Here is a 13,756-nt window from a genome sequence, read left to right as displayed (position 1 = left end):
AGTGTTGCAAACTTTTCGAGAAATAACCTATAATATGTGTTGGCGCACACAGGGAGTGAAGTACTAACGTTTTGTACAACTTAAATCAGATATTGACAAGAATTATTTGCGCTACCTCTAAGTCTAGAAATGAAATGAAATCTGTGAGTTTTACGTCCCACGATTATGCCGGTTAGGCTAAAGGAGATGGTGATGATGAGTAATGAATGAAATGGTGGAATGAAGAAAGTGGGAGGAAACGGGAGAACCCCGAGAAAACCCACGCACACGGTGTTTGTCTACCACAATTTTCACTTGGCGGGAGCTGAGATCGAACCCGGGACCCCTAGCACCAGAGGTGAACGTTCTACCACTGAGCCACCACTCTAAGTCTAGAAGCATTCGCTAAACAATGTTGCCATTAACAGAAGGAAGATAATGAGTTTGGAAGATATACAATAACTCGGAAAAGGTCACTAGTGCTGTGTGCTTTAAAACCTATAATGCAAGGCGGTAGAGCATGAGGGGTAGTGTCGTGGTTATGTGAGATCGATAACTGACCGAGACATACGATATCTTGTAAAAGCTGACAAGTAAGGTGTGTGAAGGATGGCAACGTTAAAATATTAAATCAGCGTTCAATTCGCATGGGTTTATGTACTCGAGGGCTTTTGAGGACGCTAATAACTATGATGAAATCAAGAATAAAAAAGCCGCTGCTGTGCTGCGTTGCCTTCTTTTACAAACCTTAGTTCTCTGCTTTTACAAGATGTCGTATATCTTGGTCAGTTATCGATCTCACATAACCATGGCACTACTCCTCATGCTCTTCTGGCTCGCATTATAGGTTTTAAACCATACAGCACCAGTGCCCTTTTCCGAGTTATTGTATCTTTTCCAAACTCAATTTTTCCCTTCTCTTGATGGCAACACTGTTCAGCGAATGCTTCTAGCCCTAGAGTAAATAAAAACAATTCTTGTCAATATCTGATTTAATGAGTACAAAACGTTAGTTACTCACTCCCTGTGTGCGCCAACATATATTATAGGTTATTTCTCGAAAAGTTTGCAACACTGATCTGCCTTTACAATTTCTTTTGTCTTAATTTTTATTGCTGCTTCCAATGCTGATATTCAATTTAGGTCATTCAATTTACAAAAACACAACTTTACCTTGGGTTGGCAATATTGTTAATCCAGTGCTATTTACCAATACATAAACAGATGTCGTCCTTTCTCTACTTGATTCGTGCAAAGTTTCGTTTCTCTGTCTCTTTTAGTATCACGGTTGGAAATTCTAAATTATATTATAATGTGGAAACGCCATTTCATGACTTTGTCGCCAGGTCGGCATGTGTTAACGTTCTCGTAGAGAGCTGCTATTTCACTAATGCGTGTTTATGGTCCCATAGAATACATTTGGAGGGTGTGCGTATCGCAACACGAAATTGTCCAAAATAATGGACACCCGAATATATATATATATATATATATATATATATATATATATATATATATATATATATATATATATATATATATATAACAATAGTACTCAACACACCAGAAAGATTTGTATTAACCGGCGTGCTACTAACGAGGGGTTTTTCGTGTCCACCAAAGTATGTTTTATGTAATTAGTCTACTTTTATAATCGTTTCTTTAAAATTGTAAAAAAAAATGTTATTGTTCAACGTGTTTAGCTAAAGCATATACCTTACAGTGGTGCAAATTGAACGTTACTGTACTGTGTCTCACAAATTTACAATTTTAGTTGTTAGACACAAAGTCCCATCTCGTTTAGAAATGTCACTTCTAGATGGTAGTAAAATATAAGAACCGCATGAACTTACGCATCGACCAAATAAGTAGATGTTAGTCTTATGCCATATATTGTTCTCTTCACTCACTGTAGATTTTTGTGAGAGTTTCTAACTTGTCTCTTTTACGAGATATATTTAATCTTAACAGGTTGATAGAAAAATGAGAACCCCCTTGGTTAGTTCGCGTAAATAATTGATAGTACAATATTGCAAGGCATTTTTCACTTTACTTTCTACGCAAAATGAGAACTAGAAAGTATTAAACTTTTTATTGATATGAGTGCACCCTGGATCGATCGACCATCGATTTACTTTAGCCCGTCCCCTGCGCCATACATTTCATCTGCTTCGTTATATATATACTAACAGTATACAAAGTTATTTTTAATAAGAAACCTATTTTTAATAACCTAGTTTTTACTTATTTTTTCCTAAGTTATCACTACATACTTAGTATGAATTATGTTCGTACGAAATTAAATTAAAAATGTTAACTGTACTTTCATTACTCATTATCACCGTCTCCTTTAGCCTAACCGGCATAACCGTGGGACGTAAAACTCAAAGATTTCATTTCATTTTTAAATCCAAACTGCTACTTTTATAGTTTACGTTCGCTACCGCCACAGAAAATATATTTGGGGCGCATTGGTTTTCACCAAGGACCAGCGGCCCATATGTGAGACGCTCGGGCTCGTTCTAGCAGATGATCTGTGGGTAAGGTAATTTTCTTATGACCGGTCTATAGTGGTGGTTTATGTCTATGAATCGGTCCCTCGTAAAATCCGCTGTGTCCCATATATAGGACGTTGGTAGCCAACGTGTTAAAGGTAGAATGATAACATTGCTTATAATTCTTAATATAAGTAGGGAGTACAGGATACTTTTATAAGTATCAACCAGGTTTCAAACAGTACCAACTTTCGCTTTATTCCCGGGAGGGGGCGCGATGCGCAAATTGCAATGACTATGCAAAACTTTCACTAGGCAGATAGATTGACAAGCATTACAGTGACGATTGTCCCAGTATCGCCCACTGGGGATCCAGAAAGGGGGCACGGGGCTTACTCGCCCCTCCATGAGGAGTAAAATATATAAATTAATCCCTAACGAAGCGCTTGTTCAAAGGCCGTGGTAAAAAAAAAAAAAAATAGTGTTTTAAAATTCCTCTCAAAAGGAAGATTATGAGTGCGTTATCCACTTATCGCAGATAATGTATAAGTTTCCAATTCACGGTAATCCTGGATTCTCTCGTGTTGAATAACATGGATTTCCTAAATGCGGCTTCCAGAAGGGCGGAGATAAATACGCATTATGAAGCACTGCAGTCCACATTTTTATTTAGGGAACCAAATATCGAAAAATGTCTCAAATTTATTTTTCAGACCTGCGTAATCCTCAAAAATTCCTGAATCCGCCCCAGGTATCGGCTGTTGCCAATTAACTTTTAATAGTCATAGCGCACCTTCCGAAATGTTTTCAAACGCTCTTTGCATAAGGAATAGTTTTTCGTATTCTTTTTTTTTTTTCGTCCTTGCGCTCTTTTACTGTGCGCCCTGGAACAACTGCTCTACCCGTTCCATTGTAGTTACGCCACTGATTGGTATCACAAGTTTAACACAATGTAGTGTAACTCTTGTAATGTTTAAGACAAGTTTTGACTATATTTCTCTTTTACAATTTTGTCAGTAATTTAGTCTCACATATGCTTGAGTTCCATTTTTTTTTTTAAAAAAAAAAAGCTCTTTAAAATAAAAGTATGGTGCAATGCAGAAAACATTTGTATTTTGCGGAGACATGCAGCCGCCTGGGCAATGTGCTATTTACCCACTACTTTTCCTCGTCTTTTTAAAAACAACGAGCGAGCTACTTCTCCATTATATTTACAATGTCCCACAGAATTTGTGCGTCTCTCGTGCCTTGTAAAGGATGACTTTGTGGACAGAAAACACGTTAAAACTTGTGAGAAGAGGAAATGTATACGCTCTTTTGCTATTCCATTATTTCGTAAACTCTTTCGCACTAGCAAACGTTGTTCTTTGTTTGCAAACTATTTAGAAGTAATAAACGTTCTTCATATTATTTCTTTTTTTCGAGTAAACAGTAGCTTGTCGATAGACGGCTGGGTTGCTAATAGAAGAAGTTATTGATCACCAAATATATATTTCTTTTCTTTGAATAAAATGGTCATGAATTTTGGAGGTATTATTTTTAAAGTTATTATTCTAATATAAAGGAATATAAATCGGGTACATGGAAATTCACGCTTATTCCATTTATACAGAAATATGGTGATACCAATTGGAGGTCATTTTGCTACTCTCACTGTTAGCTCTGCTAGAAGACAGAGTTAGGACTACTGCCGAACTTCAAGGTTGGTATTGAGTATTTTTAACATTATTGGGAAGCGCGCAGCTCAGCGAAAGAGCACTCATCTTTATTACTAGCTTCTGCGATTCGATTCCAAGCCATGTAATTTTGAGGTGGACAATGTAAGGTCTACAGGTCTTTTCTGGGTGTTCCTATTTTCTCCTAAATTGCAGTTCACTAATTATTTAATTATCATTCAGTTTCATTAATTGTTCCCCTCTTTTAGTGTTTAGGGAATAATCGTGTTACATTAAGCTAGAAATTTCATTTATTGTTCAATTTTCAATTACATGCGATATGGTTAATGTTACTAAGAATTCTTATTGTCTATGACATAGGGAACAAGTATATTAGTTAGGATTCATCATGGCCAAAGTTGTTTGTTTTTATCACTGTTTATACGTGAATAGTTTCATTCACCATGACCAAAGTTATTTCTTTTTACCATTGTTTGTATGTGAACACTAAAGAAGAGAGTTAAAAGAATACTAATGAACAAACCATTTATATGGTGTGTAACGAGTAATGAGAACTAACTTCTGAAGAAATTTGATGATCTGTTTATATTAAAGTCCCCACACCAGGGGTAAAAGTGGATCTGAAACGGTAGGGGGATGGCACACCGTTTCCCGTGTGCATCTTTTTCCATTGTAATTTGTTAGGAAGGGGGGGGGCGACAAAGATATTTTTGGAAGTGGGAGATCGACGTCTGCCAGCGTTCCCCTCAGTTTTACCCCTGCACCATTACTTAATTAAATGCCCCTTAATTTTCTACTAACTTCGTTCTCTTTAAACGTAGAGGCACGTTGGCTCAATGATAAAGCACCTACCTCTGGTGCTTGGGGTCCCTGTTTCGATCCCCGGCCAAGTAAGTTTGTGGTGGACAACCTCGTGTCGTGAGGTTGTTGGGGTACTCTAGTTCCTTCAACATTTTCATTCCACCAATTCTTTCATCATCCATACTTGCCTTAATCATCCGTCTTCCTTAGCCTAAAGGAAATAAATGAAATAAAATCATTAAAAGGCTAAACTGTAGATCCTATCCTGTATCCTCATCAGTGGCTAAGAACATAAATAGGAATCAATAATTCGTGAAGAGTAATTCATGAATTCACTCCCCTCTTACAATCATTAAACTTATCATTTCCTAGTAGTCGTGCAATTTGCATCATACATGAATACATAAATAAGTGAAAGTAAAATATATGTGTACCAGTTCTACGACAGCAGAGATATTTCTTCTTACCTCGACCCCTCCAACTCCAATAACATAAAGCAATTGAGCCATAAACAAGGCTGCCAGAAGGTTCATCAATGTAGTTCCAGATAAATTCCGTAAGTCGGAGAATAAACTAGAAAAATAAAAGGAAACAATAAAATTACACACATGAAATATTCATTAGGTTACATATACAGAATATAATTATTTATAGCCAGTTAGTTCACATATCTAAGCCATATATTGTTCGCTAAAAGTGTAACGATTACCAGAAATAAAACGCATTTGTTACTTTTGAGACTTACCATCATGAATTTTAGTGATATTAATTGTATGAAGTATCGTGCAGTTTTTGTGTCACCACGTCACTTTAGAAACGATAATATGAATATTAATTATTATTTTTCATGGAATACATAGGCCATAGAATACAGAAATATAAATAAATATCCAAATTATCATTTTTGAAGTCTCAATATGCATTCACCCTCTGATGCATCAGAAATAATCGTGTTGTGTAAATTTCAGAAAACATCTTCACAACTACAATCAAAATTAATTGCTATTATAAGTGGTAATTATTTTATGTCACTTTGGTTCCTCTTTATTAGGTCATTTATTGATCTTCAGAGAGGTAAACGCTGTTTTAGTACGTCATTTGGCCCTGAATTGCTTGAAACAAAGCTTAACACTTCATTAACCCTAGAAAGTCCGTGCTCGTATCTCCTAAGTGAAGGACCAGGGGGGAGGGTCAAATTTGCCTACGCTGGTTTTAAGGAGCTTTCAGAGTTTATTTTGTTCAATTTGAGTTAACGTGTTGAACTAAATTTTTAAAAAAGAAGCTATTCAAGGAATTGTGCTCTTTATTTGTAAAAAAACGCTCGATATACAGTGCGTAAAACTGTTTATATATTATACCGCATTTTTAATAATACTATGCAGAAAACCACTATTGTAACTAGCAGTCGACAAGTTCTATGAAAGCATAAGTGGTGATATAAAGGAGAAAAGTAACATTTTTAGAAAGTAACATAAATTTTAGATATAAAAAACAAATGAAAGGAATTTTGGAGGAAAACAAAGATGGATATCACTTATGACCAAGGTGGGATCAAATCGGCCAGCATAACATGAATTATTTTCTTTACAAAAACATGCAGTATATTCCAGTTGATAAAAAGCGGAAATGAACCTTTCATCTAACAGAACAATAATAATAATAATAAAAAAAACAGGAAATCCTGAATACATATGAATCCATATAAACTAAATAAAAACTCGAGGGCAATATTGCTCCCCCTGGTTTTTCTAGGCTTTAGGTTTACCACATTACATTATTCACTCTTACGTCACAAAAAATATTCAACTAGCAATAATTACAGATAATTTATATTGCAATTTATTTAATGAGAATTCTACTTAATTCAAATTTCGAACGTAATTGAAGGACCAGGGGGAAGAAAGCTTTCAGTCCAAAAAAATCGATATCTCCAACACCAACTTTCTCCAGCACTAATTTTCTAATTTGCTGTAAAAATTTTTCTTTACATATATACAATACTAGCAGCGTTCACCCCGCTTCGCTGCGGTCACCCTGGAACGCAATAAACTTTGTTACTTAGATAATTTTTACTTTTTCGCTTTCAAGTGATATGATAAAAACCATAGAAGAATGTTAACATTATATCGCCTGTCATTTATGTTAACCCGCCGAGTGACACGGTCATGTGGGTTGCATATAAATACGGTTAGATTTAGCTATGATGAGCTAACAAAGGATTTGTACGTTATGGACACTTGAATGGTCAATTATCTCAAGACACTGGTAATTAAAAATTAAAGTGATATGATAAAAACCATCTAGGGTCCAAATCCTAATAACCCCCCAAAAATAAAAGAAATTGGTTCAGCCGTATTAGCGTGATGAGGTAACAAAGGATTTGTGCGTTCTCTTTTATATATATAGATTTGCTATGATATAAACTTAAAACTATTTTTCTAACAGTGTAATTACAATGGTTATTTAATGAATAACTTGTTTTTTTTTTTCCTCTCCTGAAAAATTTCATTAAATGGACTGAAAGCGTTCTTCCCCCTGACCCTTCAATTGTTATTGAAACATACGAGACAAACGGGTCAATACGAGTTCTTGGAGTACAAGAATTAGCTCTAATGTGGGAGTTTCTAGGTAATATGAAAAAAAAAATCTTCGCTCTACGTAATAAAATCAGAGGCAGTCTTGTATGCAGAGATCGTCAAGGGGCAGTCGATGTACCAAGTTTATATAATATCAAGTGCTTTTATTAGTGACGACACCAGCTTTAATTTTTTTGGAGGGACAGCTATTTTTTTTAATACCGAAAATATAGTTTAATATTACTTAACCTACATTACAATATAATTATTTTGGACCAACTCGTTTGTAAAGGGGGAGATCACGGGGGCCAACCCCTTAGTAATTAGCCGTGCTTCCCAAGTGAAATATTAACAAATTTGCTTGATGTATTTTATAACAGGATATATATTAAATATTATATAATTATTTAGAAACATTGTTCATCAATTTGTGCTGAAATTTCGTCATTTTTGGGACTCAACTAGGACAACAGTAGAAGTAACGGTGAAATTGGTGGGGAAGAGCGTCACAAAGGACGAAAAGCCTAAAAAGGACTTTTAGCCTAATCTGAACGTTAGTCACTGATATTTATACTAGGCATGATTGCCTAGCAATAGTTTTTAGAATAAATTATATGACGTATTACATCAGAAAAGCACTTATTCTGAATTAAATCATTATATATTTTGCTAAACTGTCTTTTCGAATCTTGCTAGATTACATTCAATGTGTAAAACATAATACTGGTGTGAGCGATCATACTAATGAATAAAATGCGGTGTTTCACAACTATTTTAAAAATCATGCCGGGTTCATGCTTGGACATTTTTTCTTTCATTTTTAAATCCATACTCCACATTTGTTTCTGCATAAAGGTAATGTGATATAACACTATCTTATAAATTGTTTCTGTTATATAGTTTTACTGGAGAATCTTAGATGAGGCAAACAATTTAAACTTTGAAACGTGCATTATAAAACAAAAAAAAATCATATTTTTAAATCAAGAAATATTACACAGACTAGGATAGTAAATCATTGTAGAAAGTTCTTAATTTGGAAAAAACTAACGTTAGCTAAAGAATATTTTTTCCAATTCTCAGTGTATATTATGTTGGTGTTTATATTGCTCATTTGAAGTATGAGATCATACAAGAAAATAATATATTATGGTTTATGTGGTGACGTTTCTTGTAGCCATCTTTTTCAAGATAACAAGGATAAGTTTTCTATTAGCCGGCCGAAAGAACCAAATGTTCAAAACCAATGATACAGAAGTGATCAATATGAAGAGTCACAGTGACATCTTGGTGTTGAAGATTAGGTAGATAATATTAAATCAAATTGCCAAGTACAGAGGCTACAACCTCAAATTGCATTACATGAACGACAAATCACAAAAGATCTTGGTTAGAATATTCAGTTTTACGGAGCTAGGAACTTTTTGCTATTCTTGCAGGAAAATTTTAAGAAATAGTTTACGGGATCAGACTTTTACTGTGACAGGATTTATGTAATTCAAAGTGAGCATTAGAGCGGGCGAAAGGATTTGGTTTGTATGATTCCTCTAAAAGCCAAGCAGAAGCAATTCAAATTTATGATGAACTTAAATTAGACTGTGCAAGGGGAAAGATGTTAATATATTTCCAGGTACGGAACAGAGAGTAAGAAACATCAATCATGTTGAATGTGTCACTAAGGTAGTGAAGTTCCCTACCATATCGTGAAGATTAAGAATATGGACAATAAGATCTGTAAGAACTACGAATTAAGTTCTACTACATTTTTTTACAGCAATATTCAAGTACAGAATGGAAAAAGATCCGAAATGGAAGTCCATAGTTATACCTATTTCTCAGAATATGTCACCTGAAGTTCAGAACGAAATAACAGGTGTACTGGGCAAAATAAGAACAGAATATGGTGAAAATGAATCATAGTTTATTTGGTTGAAAGTGTATGAAACACAAAACTCCTATAGTACGGAAAATTGAGTCAGTAGGTGTGAGATTTGTGAAAGAACGGAAGGTGCATGAACATTTATTGAGGTCTTTTTAAATTATCGGATTTATTATCTAAAGACATGCGAGGGGGGAAAAAAAACTTTGAAGCTCTTTCCAAAGCAGACTTTTTTTTTAAAAGTGTCAATGTTAAGACGGTGCTAGTGTGATGGCCGTATGTAAGCAAGATGTTCTAAAATTATTACAAGAACTTCAAGAGGCAGTCCCTTATATTCTTGTTATATAATCATCAACTTCATATTGTAACAATTCATACTCGTTCAACGATCCCTAATGTGAACGAGTATTTTGAATTAGCCAAGTTGCTACAAATTGTTTAAGAAAATGTTCAGTGTCGCAGATGTGCACAGGATATAAGCCTATGAGGTTGATGAATCAACGATGAACTAAACACTTGAAAACAGTGTAAACTATTCAATAGAATTTTGATGACATAGTATCTGTTCTGCAGCTACTATTTCTCAATGGGTATTAGTTCTCAAATCCTATCAACATTTGAGTCATCTAACAGTGCTTTATAAGGCAGAGAAATGCTTCTCGGATAAGTAGATCAAGTTGTGAGGTTCTGTATGTCAGTTTTGGAGCAGAAAGATAATCTGGATTTGGCAACATGCTTACTATAGCCAAAGATAAATTTCAGAAGGTTCGCACTAAAATATCACACCCTGAATTTCCTCCGTTGAAGCGAATTACAAAGATTCTCCAATCTTGAAAAGATTTTGCTGACGAAAAATCTCTAAATTTGACTGAAGAAGAAGCAATGCATCTAACTTAAACTTTTAGTTAGGCATTCGTTCATACAGTATTACAGATTAAAAGATAATTTTACTGGGAATAATGAACAGTATTGAAATCCCCCGATTGTTTGCTATCGAATCAGAAACATTTTTGAACAGTTCCGAAGTATTGCAACTATTGGATCCTCTACGCTGCAATAGATAAAGGTTCAAATTAGAAATTGAAATTGTTAAAGAAATATTTTATCAAAAACCAAGAGCAATAGTGATGTTTTAAAGATCCTAGATATATTGTATCTATATAAAAGTTCTTTCCCCAATGCGTATAACCTAAATTATATGCAGAAACGGTAAAAGTTAATGCTTCAACAGCAAGTGTGAGAACACAATGTCTTACCTTAAAAGGGTTCTTACACCACATTGCTTTACCAAAGAAAATCCAACCTTGTTTTTGTGGCATTCAAACCATATACTCGAGCAGATTTTAGATATATAGCTGTTTTTCGACAAATTTCGAAAACGCTCGCGACGATTACAACTGTAGAAGACTTGTGGGTTAAGAAAAGTAGTAGTATTCGGTTTACAAGTTCTAAAAAATGGAGGAATGAGCTTGATATGGAGAGTATTTGGCCTACAATATGAATTACGAAATTAATATTTCTGTGAGTAAAGTTATAGTGTTTTTGCCATAAAACTAAAGGTTCACTTCGTGGATTACATAATGCGAACTTTCAGTTTCTTAACGATTCACTGATTCAGTAAAAAGAAAAAAACTCTATATCACCACATTCTACACCAGCTACCATGTTAATCAATCCTGTTGTCCAATGACTGTTGTCCAAATCGCGAAAAAGTTAAATTTCAACAGGCCCCATTTCGAATTCCAGAAACTGTGTAGAATGGGCTTTATCATCGCAAAGGACGTCACGCATGCACAGCCCAAAAATACATATTACATCAATTTCCATTGGGTGTGCAGGGTTACTCTTTAGAGGGTATAATTCTGAAATATGCTCTCAATAGAGTTTTTAGATATATCCTGATTTCAAGGAGGCCCCAAAGTAAGCAGGAGGTAAGCCTTGACAACAATCGACATCTAGTGCTTTGGAAGGGAGTCAGAAGTGTTAGGAACCGGCAGCTCCATGTTTTATTTTTTTTTTTGGGTGTGTGTGTGTTCGGAATAACATGTGATGCGATGCATTTCGTCACCGTATATTTGACGTTTCCTTCACTTATAAACTTGAAAGAAAACATCGCAGATGCTTTTACCGAGTACGAGAGACTATGTTGTTGACGATCCTTAACACCTCCAACATCGCGCCAAAGGATTCCATGTTCACTGCTGTCAAGGCTTATTGTTTGCCGACTTTGAATGAATCATAAAGTCAGAGCATATTTCAAAAATTGGTTGATGGCGTGCCTGGGAATTTCACTTTGCAGGGAATAATCCGTACACCCACTGAACATTAATGAAATATGAATTTTTGGATTGTATATGCGTGATTTCCTTTACGCTGATAAGGACAATCACGACACGATTTCTCGAATTCGAAATAGGGTCTCTTGAGATTTAACTTTTTTGCGATTTTGGACATCCCTATCTCTGAAATGTTCCTACAGGTCCAACAGATCACTTTTCCCCACAGGTCCATAGGAACTTATTGACTTATTTTGGTGTGAGAAATCACCTCACAGTTTGCCGGTATAGTTTATTGACACCCTATATATATATATATATATATATATATATATATAATACAAAAACGGTTTATATTTATTTCATGTCCACGTTAAATACATAGTTTATTTCCTTCATACGTACATATAATATATACATGTATATGATGAGAATAATTTTTAGTAGGCCACAATAAATGTCTGAAATGAAATACTTTTGGCTATGGACCTGCTCTGAAGGACAGCAGTTGGGATGGGGGGCTTGAATATGCTATTGGGGGCGTCCGGCCCCCTTGCCCATTTCTAGTGTAGGCACTGGCTTGTATCCATACATCTTAATATGGTAAAAGTGTATCTTTGCATAATATTTTGATCAAGGCGGTGTGAAAACTCCGAAACCTTCTTTCGCTCGTCACTGATTAAACACTCTTCATCAGTTAATGGTAATAGAAATGCTATAGGAAAACTATTACTGTATGGTAAAACAAAATAAAGAAATTTTCAGTATGTGAATACACAGTAGAAAAGTTTTAAGAACTAAACTAAACGAATTGACGTTATATCTTCTTCTTCATTCGATTTTTCTCTAAAAATTCAATGAAAGAACAATATAATACATCGTACGAGTTCAACCCCTTATTTGATCTGGATCAAACTTGGCCTTGACCTATTATACAAGGTCGTGAAATACGTACTATTATGGTTTGAAGATCTTTGATTTTTAAGTTATACCAGTGGTGCCAATCTAAAACGTCATAAAATCATATCTCGAAGGGCAAAATATCCCAATTTAAGACTGAGTATCCCAAGTTATAATAATTACAAAATTATAACAATAACAATATCAAAATAGAATTACTATATGTTACGTTTCACAATATCTGAGTGAATCAGTTGTCAATTTGATCTTCGACATCTAGAACACAGTTTTGTAAATAAGTATTTCTCATACTCGGAAACAATTATATTGTTGTATGATGTGCTGTAACTCCATCATGTATTTTATGTTATCATGTTATACTGAGCTTAACGAATCGTTAATAACGATACTAGAGAAACTTCGTTCTCCCAGCTTTAATGTAGAATGTCTTCGGAGTTGAATATTTTTCGTTTGATATTTTATTTTGTTTCATTCGTTCATTGTTTTACTTTCTTTTTCTAAATACCAGAGCACAATCTTTCTTTGCTGGTGTTTGATTTTTGAGAATCATACGTAATTAAGTCATCCCGCATTAGCATGAACTTTCCCCATAATAATGAAACGACATCAGACGAAAATTAGACGATTAACACTGATTTCACGGTCATAGATGACTTATTATGTCTGCTCCACACTCCTAGAGAATTTAGTTGGCATTGTATATGCAGGGTGTTTCAAAACAACATCAACCATTTTTGGGAGGTGATTCCTGACACCAAGGTAAGACGAAAATTATAGACCAACCTGGGTGCGCAATTGCTTCCTTTCGGAGTTATAGGCTGCCGGAAACAAGAAAAAATGAACTTTAAAGGTCCATAGTTCCTAAACTATGGGATCTACCGTAGTGAGGTCAAGACTTCACTTAGGAACTAGCACGTGCGCTATCCAAAAATACATATTTCAGAATCCTAAGGTACTTAATCAACAATTGTTATAGAGGGAGTTTAGCTACGGGCATATAATTTGAAGTACTCACCAACTACTTCTATAAAAACTGTTGGTAAAATACCGTGGGATTGTGAAACTTGGATATTTGGATAGGACACATACTAGTTTCTAAATAAAGTCTTGACCCGACTGCAGTATGTACCATAGTTTTTGAGCTATGGATCTT

At 34.9% G+C, this 13,756-nt stretch overlaps 1 protein-coding gene across 2 annotated transcripts in view; it reads right to left on the bottom strand.

Moving 5' to 3' along the window:
• Nucleotides 1-13,756, bottom strand: part of LOC145668637 (adhesion G protein-coupled receptor E4-like) — a 701,971-nt gene that overhangs the window by 167,007 nt on the left and 521,208 nt on the right. For both annotated transcript variants that reach the window (XM_081736682.1, XM_081736681.1), the window contains exon 2: nt 5,419-5,524. In XM_081736682.1, the coding sequence (XP_081592808.1) occupies nt 5,419-5,524 (106 nt within the window). The remainder of the gene's footprint in view (nt 1-5,418; nt 5,525-13,756) is intronic.

The sequence above is a fragment of the Thermobia domestica genome, chromosome 13 (genome assembly GCF_964235325.1).
Source record: "Thermobia domestica chromosome 13, izTheDome1.hap1.1, whole genome shotgun sequence".
NCBI classification, from domain to species: domain Eukaryota; kingdom Metazoa; phylum Arthropoda; class Insecta; order Zygentoma; family Lepismatidae; genus Thermobia; species Thermobia domestica.
This window is presented reverse-complemented; position numbering and strand designations above follow the sequence as displayed.